The sequence below is a fragment of the Manihot esculenta genome, chromosome 10, assembly GCF_001659605.2.
Source record: "Manihot esculenta cultivar AM560-2 chromosome 10, M.esculenta_v8, whole genome shotgun sequence".
In the NCBI taxonomy this organism is placed as follows: Eukaryota; Viridiplantae; Streptophyta; class Magnoliopsida; order Malpighiales; family Euphorbiaceae; genus Manihot; species Manihot esculenta.
The window spans coordinates 8094286-8110493 of record NC_035170.2 but is presented as its reverse complement, the minus strand read 5'-3'; the positions used below and the strand labels follow the sequence as shown (position 1 = coordinate 8110493).

The following is a 16208-nucleotide window of genomic DNA, read 5'->3' as shown; positions in this document are numbered from 1 at the left end:
AAATATTATTTAGATCAACATATGAAAATCATTAATCCAAAAATATATAGAATCTTATAAATGGGTCTAACTAAAACATATACTCTTTTAATTCTCAAATCACAAAAATCACTATTTAATGGTAGAGAAAATAAATTATATCGTAATAATTTGAATAAAAGGGATATAACTCACCTATCCAATTATTAGAGCCTCTGGGAGAAACTATTAAATTTCTGATCAGGATATTGATTTAAATTAGGATCTAGCTGAGGATTTTGGAAGTTTATGGATTGATTGGATCGAGGGGTGTAGATTTGGATTTAAAATAGGATTTTTTTTTAAAAAAAAAAGTTAACAGAGGGTTTTGCTCTGTTTTTGGGGAGGAAGATGGTAAGCTCGCTCTGGTTTCGGGATTTTCCATCAATACTCACAGGTTTGATTTAAAAACGGTATCAAAATATGAGTGTAGGTTTAATTTAAAATTTTACATAGCTTGCTACGTTATTTAAATTTAGATTTATTACTTGTATATCTCCTAAAAAAATTTTTTCTAACTTTGTAAGTCTTTAAAGAGTTTTATCTCACGGTTCAATACTGAGGTAATACAGGTGAAAGAATTAAATTATGAGATAGCATATGAAGTATTAAAGAAAGAAACTCACAATGTCAAATTCATGAATTTTTTAATTAAAAATCTAGTTGCGACATGTCAACCGTTGATAGATAAGACCTAAAAGCAGTAGTTTGGGATCGTTTGCAAGCAGTTGATTTTTTGCATTCTTATTTTTGGTCTTTCACTAAGGGAGTTGAGAATTTTACTGCCCATACTTTAACTAACTTATGTCCTTTGACAAACTTATGTCCTTTGACAATTTGTTAGGAGTTTGAATAGAGGATGTTTCTCCTAATATTAAAATTTTTAAAAGTAAAGTAATTTATTTATTAAAAAATTAAAAATTTTTGAAAATGTTTAGGCAATTTGTAATTGTGCTATAAAATTGTTATAAATTGTAAATTTACGTTGAAATTGATACAACTTTTAAAATCTATCTATCTATATATATATATATATATATAAAGCAAGTTATTTTTTTTTAAGAAGTTGACATGTGATATTTTCTAAGGGTACTAAAAAATAGTACTAACAATGGACATGTGAAGCTTATAATATATGACATTTTCTAAGATTATTAAGAAATTGACATGGGGAGCTCATTTTAATTAAATTTAATTGCTATTATTATTTTTTATGATTATTTTATTAGTTTTAATTATTTATGATTATTTTTATATAATTTAGTGATAAAAACACAATCTAAATTATTAATACTATTTTTATTTATGAATAAATATTTTAAAATTAATTAAGTAGTTTTAAATTATTAATAAATTAGGTTTCCCCTTGTGGTTTTTTGTGACTTGATACTCTCGCCTTTTCCTCTTCCTTAAACCTAATTTCTTCTTTTCCCTTTCCCATAGAAGACGATCTGCGTCAATTGACTATCGATGAAAAAGAAGATGCTGTTATCCCTATTAAGAGTTCCAGAGATATTCTGATCGTCACTTATGATTGATTCAATCCAATACATTTTATTTTTTATGAAAACAAAAGCTCTTAGTTCTCGTATGAAACTTTTTTGTAATTTTTTACACTTTGATGGTTGCTTCTTGGTCAATAAATAAGAATTGGGAGGAGACCGTTCGTTAATGTAGAACAGTCATGTGTCTGTTTCTGTGGTTGGCTTTTTTTCAAATTTTATTGATTTGGTTATTTCGAAATATAATGTTCAATAAAGATTTACTAGTTATTATGGATTTCCAGAATCGCAACGATGATGTCAGTCTTCGAATCTTATTCAAGTTTTATCTTGTAGAAACTATCTTCCGTAACTTTGTTCGGCAGACTTTAATAATTTATACTCGACAGATGAGAAAGAAAGAGGATCATTTTTGCCAAATTATCTTATATAGGGTTTTAGACAGATACTTAAGGAGCATTTTTATCAAATTATCTTATGTATGGGTTTAATTTTGAATGATCATAAATCTTTATTAGACTCTGGAACTAATATTTCTGTTAGATGGGTTTGTTGTAATATTACTCTAACTGCTCATATTTTGATTAGAGAATCTATTAAGTATAATCATCCATCTATTTGGGATGATATCCTTTTTATTTAATAGAATTTTATTAATACAATAAGTAGTTTTACTTTTAAAAAAAATATTATTAAATTAAAATTAAAATTAAAACAATAAATTGAAAAATAAAATATGTAGTAATAACGTGCATGTAGTCCTTCAATATTCTGACAAAATTTTTTTATTTATTATTTTTTTTATTTTTATGAAAAAACATAATTTATATAAAAAATTATAAAATACGATTTTGAAAATATAAAAAATAATTCTCGGAAAACCTAAATTGGAATTATTTGCTTGATGGAAATCAGCCGAATCCAAACAGTTGGGCCCCAGGAAACTCAGCCCATTTGAAATGAAAGTACAGTAGATGAGTCAGTAAATGCTTAAGCTCTGCGCAACTCTCAAATTTTAGATGAATTATCGATACCAAAGGAGCATAATCACTTTCCCTGCTCGTTTCTTCATCATCATCCCTTGCAGGTTTTGGCATTGTCGTGTTAGTTTCAAGAATCGAATGGCTACGGAAGGCCATGAACTCTCCAATGTTACAGTGGTGGATGATCTTCTCTCGCTTCAAAAGAAAATTGCTGCAATTCGCATGGCGGGTCCTTCCAAGCTCCAGGTTCAATCTTCATATTTTTCCTTGTGTTCTTTTGACACTTTTTTTCTCTATTACTCATCTGGGTTTATTTTGTCTATCAGGTAATTGCAGATTTTGATGCAACACTAACCAAGTACATGGTGAATGACCGTCGGGGCCACAGTATGTTTCTGAAAATTCTGCTTTCTTATAATAATGATTTGATTCAGAAGATTTTTGTTTATGAGTCATTTTGTTTGTTTTTCTTGCATTAGGCAGCCATGGCCTTTTGCGGCAGGGGAATCCTGAGTATGATGCTAAGAGGCACGCATTGTACGAATACTATCATCCTTTAGAATTTTCCCCAACTATTCCAATCCAAGAGAAAACAAAGCTCATGAAAGAATGGTATTTGCTAATAGCTTTTTGTGTAGGGGCTATTCTTGCTCTTAAGCATCTTAGATGATAACACATTTATATAGTAATTTACTCTTTTACATGCTTTAGGAGTTATGATTTTCTATGCTTTTATAAATTGCACGCAGGTGGGGGAAAACTCATAATCTTCTCATTGAGGGAGGCCTTACATGTGATGCAATTAGAGAATCTGTTGCTAATTCTGCTATTGCTTTTAGGGATGGTGTTGTTGAACTCTTTCAATTTCTGGAGGTAATCTCCTCTTTCAATGACAACTCAAGTGTTCTGGAAAATCTTATGAGCTATTTTTATTATTTCTTAATGACACTTTTAAAATTTGGTGGCCATGGTAATATTAGGACATCAATGGGCAAGTTTGATATGTTACTTTTTTTTAATAATTGTGTTGTAGTTCTATTCTAAATTATATATATTTTTAAAATCACAGAACAATGCCTTCAACCATATACATCTTGAGCTCTTTTGAAGGTTTAAAAACCTCTTAAATTCTCTCCTTAGTTATCCTTTCCCTTTAGATATACATACTAAGCGAGGAAAAAAAACGCTTTCCAAGATACCTCATCGATGCACTCACCCTTCAGCCCTCCCTTCACCAGTTACCATTTCCTTCCAAGCCAGCCAACAGCTCATCTATTACTTGAAGAATTATTCATCCAGTACCCAAATATTAACTTATCCACTAATAGTTTTGAGGATATTGACCCACAGTCTCCCTCTGAAAGTGGAGTACCTGTTTATGGTCTATAATAAGTCAGAACTTCAAATTTCTTTTTCCTGTATAATCCAAACATGTCACATCATTCAATTGAACACTAAAGAATGTGAAGAAGAACATCCATAATGTCTGGTCCCAATCCAGCTGGGCATATTAATCCTCAAAAAGATACTGTTTCTCTTGGAACACAGTTTTAATTAAAATCCATAGCATTACTTGCTTTTTGCCTCTGTGAATTTGCAGGAAAGGGACATTCCAGTTCTTATATTTTCAGCAGGGCTTGCAGATATCATAGAGGAGGTAAGCTCATGAAATATCCTTTGCAACAGTTCAGCAATAGGTTATTTTCTTTTCATCCTGGATTTCTGGCTCTGATTTGCAACCTTAATTGCATTGGTGACTATGCTTTTGCTGTGCCAGGTCTTGAGGCAGAAAGTTCATAGATCTTTTAGAAATGTCAAGATTGTCTCTAACCGAATGGTATTTGATGATAATGGTCGACTAATTTCTTTCAAGGGTATCATTTTGAAACATATCTGCCTCACATGATTGGTGTTTAACTTATATTTTTAGTATTTGTTGTTTTGTACATATGTTAATATGTATGGCTTTTTAAGTTTTTGCACCATGGTGTTCCACACCTGGTTTGAGTGACCAATTGATGGTTTCCACCTAACTTGTGAGGAATGGCAGGTTTTTTTGATTGAGTAAGCGGCATTTAATTTGCAGCATTTATTTGAATTATTTTTCTTAGTTCCATGATTAGAAAGTGATTTATTTCGAGTTATTTCATCTTAAAACTAAGAAGTTTAAGTTTCTATTATTTAGGAAATTTAGTTAGGAACAGTATTTTAATTATTGTAAAATTAAAATGTTTAGAATTTCTAGTTATTGTTGGATGTTGGTTTATATTCCTCAGTAGTACTGGTTCTGTAATTTCTTATTTTAGGATTCTTAATCCTAGATCCTAGTACTAGTAGGACCATTTATTACACTATAAATACCTATATCATCTAAGTACTCTAGTAAAGCTTATTATTATTGATATTGACAATTAAGAATTAAATAAATTTAAGAGATTCGTTATTTTCCTTTTGTTTTGTTCTATTCGTTTTAAATCAATTTGGTATCAAATTGGGTTCAATCAAGATTTTCAATCTCTCCCTGTGGCCTTTTTTCATTTAGCAGGTGCATCCAGTTGGTTAATGTTTGTTGATTTCTTGGAACCCAATCCCATGATTTTACTGCCATTAGTTAATATGTTTTTCAATTTGCAAAGGATCAACTTTCCTATTCAAATGCAGTCACTTTGCAAGTAAAAGACACCAATAAAGCTTTCCTAGTCAGAAACAATTGCAAACTCAAGATGACATTAGAGAAAATGCAACCAGATTAATGGTGACATTAAGTTGGGCCACTCGACAAGGACCAGAAAAAGTTAATATACATGTAAATCACTATTTTTTATCATTGTTAACATTCTGGTCCCTATATTTCAAAATAATAGGCTATTTAGTCGTTTAGTTACACTTCCTTCACAAACATAGGTCTTTTTGTCCATTTTGCCCGTTAATAATTTAGTATTTAAGATAAATTACTATTTAACCACTTGATATTGCAATTACTTATAGTTTTATCCAACAGATTTTGCAATCATGTACTTTTTCTTTTCTTCTCTCTATCTCTTCTCCGCTTCTCCTCATTGTTGTCTTTTTGTCCTATCTCTCTGTCTCTCACCCATTTATTTCTCTCTCTCCCCTTGTTTCTCTCTTTTCTCCTTTCTCTCTCACTCTCTCTCTTGACCTCGTCTCTTTCTGTTGAGAGAGAGACAGAAACAAGAGATAGAGAAACAAGTGAAAGAGGGGGAGAGACATAAATGGGAGAAGGGGAGAAACATAATAGATTCAGCAAGAACAACATGTTCTCCATCCTGTAGTGTTGGCATTTCTTTGACTATTTAGCACTGCAAAACTCAAGATCTAGTTTGCAATCAAGTGAGAATGATATAGGTAACAAAAACTAGTTTTGGAATTAATTTAATTTAATTTTTCATTTTAAAATTAAGAAGCTTAGGCTTCTACTATTTAGGAAACTTACCCTTTGTTTGGGAGGAGGTTTTTTAAGGTAATAGAAGGTTTTCCAAGGATTAAAAACCTTGAAACTATGTCTGAGAGAGTGGGGGATTTTTAAAATAAAGTTTTTGGAAGTTTTTTAAAATCTCCCAGAACCTACAATTCCAACCACCAAATTGGTGGGTTGAGAAAGTTTTCTCTTGAAAACTTCCAAATTCTCTAAAGAATCTTTTGTTGTTCCAAACAATAAAAAATTATTAAAATTTAAAAACTATGAAAAAGCTTACCTTATTATCTCATACTTTAGAAAACCTTACATTACTTTACCACATCCCAAACAGAGTGTTAATGAGGAAGTAATTTTAATTACTTAAGGATCCTGTTTTTTTAGAATATGCTAGCTAGTGTTAGTTTTGTATTTCTAATTAGTGTTGATTTAGTGTTTTCTTATTTTTGGATTCCAAGTATTAGTCCTAGTAGGACCAGTTGTTGTATTATAACTACCAGTCTCATCTAGGTATTTTAATGGAGCTTATAAATATTGATCTTGAAAATTGAGAATTAAATAAAATTTTGTGAGCTTTGTTATTTGCTTTTGGGTTTGTTCTATTGGTTGTACATTAGAAATTTTTGTGAACAGATATTGACATGATGATTTACAATTTGTATTTCATCATTTACAAGTTTGTTGTATACCTCTCTTTCATTATTTCTTTTGACCATCCCCTTTTTGGTTGTAGAAAGACAATGGAAATTATCTTCTCAATCTTATTTTACTTTTTAGTTTTTTTTTTCTTCATTTCTTTTTTTAATGTTCTTTCATATTTTAACATTTTGAGAATATTAATATAAAATTCATTTGTACTAAGTAATGCCAAGTGTTATATGTTAGGATTTTTCTGATTATGGTTTTTGAACTAATTTTGTGACAGGAAAGTTGATTCATAGTCTAAATAAAAATGAACATGCTCTTGATATGGCTGCTCCTGTTCATGAACATCTTGGTGATGTTGATGGGGTAAGCGATGACAGTGCCTCAGTGAAGAAGAGAACCAATGTTTTGCTTCTTGGTGATCACCTGGGCGACTTGGGAATGTCTGATGGGTTGGATTACGAGACTCGAATTTCTGTGGGCTTCCTGTAAGTTGGCAATTTTGCTTAATCATACATAATTAATATATGCTATCTCATATCTGTGCCCCCCTGGGCTTCACATTTTAGTTGGATTTAGTTTTGTAGTATTCTTTTATGGTATTCAAAATATGAGGTGATTAAACAAGGTTGGTTAAGTTTTCAAAACTCTCCCAAAGTTCCTTGTAGTATGGAAGAGAAGAAATAAGGAAGGTTGCTAATGGGCAGGGATGATGCTCATTTTGGAAAATATAGCCAGTCTGGTCAGCTCTACTGGGCTGTTGGAAGTTGTAATAGATAAGCAGTTGATTTCCTAAAGTTGTAACCCTCCACCTTGGTTCTTGATTCTGCAGAAGAAGTAGTTCTTGATCCCTTAACTGATTTGATCATTGGGTTCTTATGTGTAGTCAATGATTTGAAGATGACTGGTAATGGAAGATCTTTATTGCTTTGATATACTTGGACTGCAAAGTACTTTGCAAAATGGGAAAATCACTTGAAATGTATATTTACGGTCTTTTCACGAATTGTCTAATTGAAATGATTGTCTAATTTTCCATACAAAAAGCACTCAAACTTTATGCTGAAAGGAGGCAAAAAAGAACAATGAATATTTGTAGCTAGGCTGAGATGGGACCATGTGAAAGAATATATCCTGGTAAGTACAGGAAAAGCATGAGGCTGAAGATAGTTATTGCTTCATGCCTTTTGCCTCTGATTAATCTTTTATGCTGCTAGATGTCAAACTAGAGACTCCCTATTAAAAGGTCTTAATTAGAGATCAATTCGCTGGCTAACAGTGAAAGAGAAATCTAATATGACCATTTACAATGACATCATAGGAGTGATGGGTGTTGAGCGAGGATGAAACTTTTCATGATTGTAGAGCAAGTTGTGACTTGTAATGACCTAACTGTTATAAAGAAACTATATCTAATGACTAAACTGCTAAAACTTTCAAGTTTTAACCCAATAACAATAATTTTAAGAGGATGACTATTTTGTTAATAAATGAAATATGCCTGGGGAGCTATTTTGTTTCTTAATATGAATAGGGATTAAATTGTGGGTTTTGTCATATTTCAAAACTTAAATTGTATGTTATCATTCTTTTTGATTCATTGTTGACATGCTAATTGATGAATTACCACATGTTTCTGTTTCAGGAATGACAATATCGAGAACAATCTTGCTAGCTACCGTAAAGCCTTTGATGTTGTTTATCTGGTGAGTCACAAGCTAGGCTAGGAAAAGAAAAAAGGGAGGAAAAAAATTTCAAATATCATAAAAGTTAGATAATCTACATGTCAATTTTGATCAAGATGAAATCTTCTAATAAGGTAGAGTTTGCATGATAACGTAGTTTTGATAGAGACAAGGGGTAAGTTTGACATATTTTGTTATGAGAACTTGTATCCTTATTTATGATCATATTAGTGATATCAGGATAACTTGTTTCAAACAGAATGATGCACCGATGTGGGGTGTAGTCAAGCTTGCTTCTCAGCTATGTTCAACTGCATCTGCTTGAGTTCCTTGTCAATAAATGTTAAAGATTTTCGGCACGTCTCCAGCTTTGCTGAAAGTGGGATCATGAACTGCACAGATGACCTGAACATTCTCCTGGAAGTGAATTCCATGAAAATTGACATATATATCTTAAGGTGGAGCAATGCCAGTGGATTGTACTCATTGTTTTATTGAAATAGCTAGGACAAGATAATCTATAGTTATAATAGATGGTAATGTATGTTATAGACATTTATTAAAGGTGGAATTTATTCAATTATATGTTAGTTGTCTTCTCCATAGTCAGTCAGTAGTGGTTTTTGGATGTTGTATTTGATAAAGAGTGCAGCCTGTGCAGGCAAGTAAAGATTTCCACTGGTCTTGGTTATAATTTTGACGATTATACAGGAGAAACTTAGCTTGTTGATTGTTGAATGCACTTGTAATTAAACTTGTTCAACTTCTGGCCTGGACAAAATCCAATAACAGGAAAAAAAATTAATGAAAAAAATAATTTAATTTTCATACATAAATTAACATTACATTGAAATATATATATATGGTGAGCACATATTTGTTCTAACCAAAAAATAAAACCAAATCGATTTAATTTGCTTTCTAGTTCAGTTTTTGGTTTCATTTTATATTAGATATATTAGAAATATTTAAATTTTAGCATAATTAATGGATATATTTTTACATTTTTAAAAGGATTTATCAGGTATGACAGGTTGTATGTTAGGCTTGCTACGGGTCCCGGCGACTTTAAGTCGATTTGGATCCTAGCGCCGGTAGCGGTCCGATTTCGGGTCGTTACAGGCTTTTCCTCGCATGTGTTCATTCCTTTACAAACAACTTGTTGCGCTAAGTGTTAAAGTAATGTTTTGATTTTCTTTGTGTGTACCCTTGTTATTGGTCTAGGAGGTAATGTGATATTTGCATTCATTATATTTCTCACATGCTTATCTCCCATGTTTGCATCACCTTCAATAATAGAATAGGAAGAGCATATGAAAAGCAACCAATGAAGAAGATGTAAGAGCCAAGAGATCGTTAGGGATGGAAGGAGGATCAAATGGTGGAGTGAGTCATCCAACGAATAAGGTAACTAATAAGACAGGCCAAACAAATGAGGCCTATCATGCCTTCATGGGGAATATGAAGAAGTTCAAACCTGACCTTAAGAAGCAATCCAAGCTTCCAAGAGTGGGTGACATAGATGATTTTGAGGTTCCATATGCAAGTCCAATTGCGCAGTAAGTTCAAGATGCCATCTTTGTCCAAGTTTGATGAGCCTGGAGATCTAACGATCCACATGAAATAATATTTAGTCATCATGAAGACAATAGGGTTAGGGATGATCAAATCACTAACCTTTTACCTTTATCATTAGATTGACCTCTTGTGTCATGGTACTACAATTTAGAAAGAAAATATGAGAAGATTGGAATCGGTTTATTATGGCATTTGTTAGGTATTATTCATATAATACTGGGTTTAATGTCAACCAAAGATAATTGAAGGCCACCAAGCAAGGGCTTGATGAGTCATTTGTTGAATTCCTAATGAGATGGAGGAAGAGAGTTGTGCTCATAGTTCACCAACCAACAAAGGAGCATATTAGAATATTGATCAAGAATTTATTACCAATTTACCGTGAGAATATATATTACCTACCAATCTCCAGTTTTGAGGACTTGTTTCATGTTGAAGTTGAACCGGAAGACATGATGAATCACAAGACCCCTGAAGGCAACTCTTTAATAGGCCAACCTATGCAGAAAGGAGCTTCCACTATGGACAAGGAGCTTCCACTATGGACAAGTTTCACAAATATAGTGTTTAATATTCAAGTTGTAAGGAGATTCTCTGATTTGGGTGAACCTATAGTGACCATCTTTGTAGATTGAGAAACAAAGGGCTGCTTTAACCTTTGATGGATACTCCACTGCCTAATCTATTGCTTAAGAATTTCAAGAAAGAATTATTTTATGAGTTCCATTAAATTTCTAGTCAGGACACTAACAAGTGTAGGTGCCTTTATCATGAGATCTGAGACCTGATTGATGCAAAGAAACTAGATGATCCAAAACAAAGGCCCACATAAAGATGTTGAGTCCTAAGAAGATGAAGATGGACATGCATAATAAATTTGGGGAGCATTGCCTTTGAATAAGTCTAGTGTATCTGATGCAGCCATTAGTGGAAGAATCTTCTTTTCCTATTTGATTTCCATCTTAATGGTCAAATGCATACCATTCATAGTCATTTGATTCTATTTTTTTAACGCATTGAATTCTATCTTTATTTGGTTAGGTACACCAAAGAGCTCTAAGGAATAAAGCTTGGTTAAAATTTTAGCTTGAAAGAGAGAGAAAAGCTCATGATATTGGAATATACTAAGGCACTCAAAGCATTCTCTTGATCTCAACAAGATATATTTAACATGGATGGAGTCACTATCCACAACAAAAAGCCTACAGATCCAAGAATGCTACCTATCAAGTAAAGGAGCAAAGTCCAACTTGAAAATAGATGTAAAAGTCTAAAAGGCGAAAAAAAAAGGAGAGAAAAAAAAAGAGAAAAAAACTTTCCCAATAAAGCAAAACCAAAAGGCAAAAAAGGGAAAAAAAGATTAAAAAAAATCAATTGAGAAAAGAAAAAGAAGATGAAAAAAAAAAAGAAAAGATAAGAAAGAAGAAGAAAATCCTACTCATTAAGATGGACTTAGTCTACATCTAATAAAGAATAACTGCTTCTAAGGTCTAAAACAAGATGGAATATGGCCAATGGGCCCACTGTGGCTTGGGGGCAACGTTCCCGAGGATTTTGCTATTATAGTGCATGGCAATGAGTCAAAATAACATGTCAAAATGGACTTAATTCGTTAGATCCAAACATAGTAAAGGCAAACCTCGTAGGATGCAACAGATCCTACACAACAGAATTTTTAAGAATAGTGAACATGGACGAGGATAGCTTCAAAGAATCAATTCATTTGGGTAAATTGAAAGTATCATGTTGGAGAGATAGTCCATTAAGGCCTAGGAAAAAGTTAGGGATAAAAAAGAATAATAAGAAAACAAATAAATAATTTTGCTAGACCGAAAACCCACATAAGGCAGTCTAGATAAAAGAAGAGTAAGAGAAGATTTAGATAGAAAACCTAAAAGGGTTATTCGACGTGTTATGCGTTCTATCAGACTTTGAAAGTTAAGTTAGAATAAGATGAAATCCAAAAGTATATAATGGTATATCTAAATTAATGAGAATAGTGGCGTTTCATTTGGTTATTAATGTTTGTATTTGTTCGTAAAGGAGACATCTTATGACTAAGCAGAAATGGATCTATATTTTCTATTCTTTATTGAAGCATATTAAGTCACAAATCATAGACCAAAGAAAGTACTTAGGTTGGAAACCACCAATATTGTTCACTTCTCTTGCAATAAAAAGGAATAAAAGAAAAGAAAAAACAAAAACTTGCTGAGTTGAAAACCCACAAAGGGCAGTTCAGAAAAAAAAAAAAAAAAAAAAAAAAAAAAAAAAAAGAGAGAGAAGTAAAGCTACAAAAATAGAAGAAAGAAAAAAAAAAGAAAGCAAGAAAAGAAAAAGAAAAAAAGGGGGAGTGGGGGAGCTAAGTAAGTTAAAAACTTGTAAAGGGCAGCTTAGGAAAAAGTTAAAGAAAAAATAATAAATATGAATTTGCAAGAGAAAGGGATAAGGTATAGAGAGTCGTCGAATAACTTCATCTTATTTATATAGTTCGAAAGATTGATCAAAGTGATTGAAGTAATGAGTTTAGAAAATCTTCTTATATGTATCTACTTTGTGAGCATGATCCTTATCTCCAAAAAGAAAAGTATGGAAACGAGAAAGAAAGAGGAAAAGAAAAAGAGAAAAATAAAGGGAAAAAAGAAAACATTGAAAAGATTGGCATTTGCAGGAGGCAAAGTAGTTCTTTTTTTTTTTTTCAAAATAGATCCTTAATGTCAACAGAGGAACAGATACCTGACAGTCAAAATGGAAGATCGAAGACTTTTGTTTAAGACTTGGAGCTTGCACTCATACATTTGCATTTCATGGCATCTAGAATTCATTCTTCATGGCATTCTTTAGTCAATGTTTACAAACATACTTGAGCAAGTATAGAAAACTATGAAGATGAATTTAATTAATTATGATTAAATGATTAAGTAATTGATTGAATAATTAGAAATTAATTTAATTAATTAATTAAATTAAAGAATTAATACATATACGTGATATATAGAAAATTATTTAAGAATTATTTGAGAGAATTAAGGGTTAGGGAATTAAATCCCTAACTACCACCCAATCACCCATCTCTACATAAAGGGAGAGATATAATAGCCTAAAAATTTCAATTATGAATAGTGTAATTCTCGGAAAGTGAATAGTACTATCCAAAAAGCGCTCAATACTTTTTCTACTTGTGAATAATACTATTCAAATTACGTTCAAATAATTAATCTGGAATAAAAATAAGTTCATTAGAATGGTGAAAAACTCAAATGAAAAATCAATCTATGGACTTATTTGGTATTATTGAAAAAGATTGAAATTAAAATGAAATCTACCACAGTTTGACTTTGGTCAAAATTTGCATGGGTGGACTTAATCAAGTGATTGAAGAAGTGGGAAAATTTTTCTAAATATGGAAAGATTGTGGGGCTAATGTCCAATTAGAGGAAATATTGGGTAAAAGAGTAAAATAAAATTTTTTTTATTAAGATTTAATAATGGCCTTGGATTAAATTGCACATCGCTAAATCTTGGCTATCCAAATTAGCAAATAATTCTAGAAAAGAAAAAAGAAGAAAAAGCCATTATCTTCTTTAACTTCATTCATGGCCGAACCAAGAGGAGAAATTCTTCTCCATCTTCTTCTTTCTACATCAACTCTTATCCATTTTTCACCTAAAAGCAATTCTCCACCCACCCAAGTCCCTTTTGCTAGCCCCAAATCCAAGAAAATGAGAGAACTAAAGAGGGAATTAAGGAAGAAAGTAGTGTGAATAGTAACCAAGTGTAGAGATTTTAAAGGTATCTTAAGAGTTTTTTATATAAGAATATTTTTTATCATTTTTATATGAATATTTGGAGAATATTGAATCAATATGATTTATTTACTTATATTTTATGAAGAAGAAGTTGAAAAGAAGAGAGGAAATTCTAAAGGAAAAGGAAATGAAGAATAGAGAAATAAAGTTTGCTCAAAATTAAGATTGAACTAAAAAGGAAATATTGCTTCATACATGTTAAATGTTGTAAATTGAGTTAAATTAGGGTCAAAGGAAGCCTATTTAGACTAAAAATGAAATTTTGTATTGGATTAAATATTAATTTATTAAGGGTTAAATTGAAAATAAGCTTGTATAATTTAAATTGTTAGTATTGAGAATTTGGATGAAAGTGTAAGTTGTTGAAAATTATAAAGATTAAAGAAGATATTTCACATATTACAAGTTTTACAAGGACTTGAGTGAACATAACTAAAATATTGGAGGAGCTAATAGTTTAATTGTAAAATTAAGATGGGAAAGAAAAAGAAAAGAGAGAGAGGTTTGGTGTGGATATGATAAAAAGGAAAAGATATTGAATTAGATGAATAAGAAAAGTTAGTTAATTTAAATTAAGAATTAAATAGTGAATTTCCAATTTTATAGTTGTGCTAAAGTAATAAATTTACATGATATGAAAAGATTATAAGAAATTAAAGTGACTCTTACATTGTTAAGGAATATTATTTGTAGTTATCTATAAATAAGAAATATTTTGATTATTGGTTTAAATATGGAATTGAATGAAAGTTAATTTCAAAGGTTGTGAAATTTTATTATGAAGAGATAAAAATTTTGGATTGTAATTATAATATAACAAAATTTAAATTGAATATTTTAAAGCTACATAATATTGAATAATTATTCTCGTATTCCAATATTATAATAATAATTAATATATGAATTTAGTGAATTTGGTGAGAATTGTGAGTTAATTTAAGGGTGTAGCATGTCAAATATATATTTAGCAGTACTATATTACAGTTATATTGATTTTAAAGATATAACAAGGTGTTCTACAAGTACGGCTCATATATCACACTACTACAGTTATAGATTCGGCTTTTGAGTCATATAGTTATTTGAAATTTTATATCCTACAAATATAGTTTTTATAACTAATTTAATAGTTCCATTTAAATTTATAGGGGTCAAAATGTAATAAAAAAAAGGTATTAAGAGAAAACAAAACTATTTTTATGGTGTAAACTAGTTATGGAATTAAAATATGACCAATTAAAATAATTATATGATCGAAAATTATATCAAATTATTTGTTACATAATTTATTGGTATTTATTTAATTTATAATTGTCAATTAAATTTTACTTAAATGTTTTATTTAAGAAAAATTAAGCACCACTAAGTATTATGCTTAGCATGTAAAATTTTTTTTTTCCTCGCACAGGTTGTAGATAAAGATAGCAGTGTAACAGATCTGCATCAATTAAAGAGTTACATTAAGCCACTTTTGGGTATATTTTGAAATTTTGTATAGTTATAACATATTTATAATAAATATACGGATCGTAATGAATATTACATGAGAAGAATTTTATTTTAGTGTAACTATATAGTTATTTGATATGAGGTGTTGTGTTGAGATTTGATGAAAAGGATATTTAAAGTGCTTGAATTGTATTGAGAATTTTTAAAAAAGTAAAGAGGTTAAGGTTGGAGTTTTATTGAAGTATAATTTTATTATTCAGGGATGGAATTAAGTTTATATTACAAAAGAGACTTTGTCGAAATTTTAGTAAAGAAAATATCCTGAATTACATTATATTAATTAAAAAAAATAAGAGAACCACCATAGAAAATGATATCTCCCGCTTAGCTAATTAAATATATGGATAAGGGATGTTACAAGAGAGGTGAGAAAGAAAGGTAGACTTCTTCTTTTTACCTTTCCACTAAAATTTGAGAGCTCCACTCATCTTCTACTTCCTCTTCTTATTGTTCTCATTTATTTTTCTCTCCATTGTTGTGAGAGTTAATTATTAACTCTTCAACTCATTTCATCTAGCCTATGAGGAAAATTTTAGTCTCATATTTTCGGCAATTTAAGGGAAATTTGAAGATAAAAGATTTTGATCGTAAGTGATAGATCTTACCGTAATCGATTCATGTGGATGGATTAAAGGGTATGCAATTGAGCTCTAAATTCTAGCTAATCTTTGTAGGTTTCCACTGTTTTTTTGAGAATAGTCTTGATGTTCTTATTGGCTGCTTCGATCACCCCATTAGTCTGTGGTCTATAAGGAGAGAAATTATGGTGCTGAATATAGTATTCATTAATCAGATCCTGAAATTCACCTTTGAGTTGCATGCCATTATCAAAGACTATCTCATATGGTACTCCATATCGACATATTATATTCTTCTTGATAAAATTAGATATCTGCTTTGCCCCTACTGTCTTGTAAGACTCAGTCTCTACCTACTTGAAGAAGTAATCGATAGCCACTATAATGAACTTATGCCATTAGATGCAGTTGGAGTGATCCTTCCAATAATATCAATTCTCCACATAGCAAAAGGCCAAGGTGAAG

General features: G+C 30.9%; 1 protein-coding gene across 2 annotated transcripts; it reads left to right on the top strand.

Moving 5' to 3' along the window:
- The first annotated feature begins 2501 nt into the window (after positions 1 to 2501).
- LOC110625312 (7-methylguanosine phosphate-specific 5'-nucleotidase A) lies at positions 2502 to 9018 on the top strand. Of its 2 annotated transcripts, none has more exons than XM_043961238.1 (9): positions 2502 to 2749; positions 2830 to 2890; positions 2983 to 3115; positions 3253 to 3376; positions 4104 to 4160; positions 4281 to 4377; positions 6865 to 7072; positions 8230 to 8290; positions 8510 to 8640. In XM_043961238.1, the coding sequence occupies exons 1-9, from the start codon at positions 2540 to 2542 to the stop codon at positions 8531 to 8533; spliced, it is 975 nt and encodes a 324-aa protein (XP_043817173.1). In that variant the 5' UTR covers positions 2502 to 2539; the 3' UTR covers positions 8534 to 8640. The 2 variants fall into 2 exon arrangements, with proteins under 2 accessions (XP_043817173.1, XP_021626620.1); XM_021770928.2 differs by having other exon boundaries at positions 2503 to 2749; positions 8529 to 9018.
- Positions 9019 to 16208: the final 7190 nt, after the last annotated feature.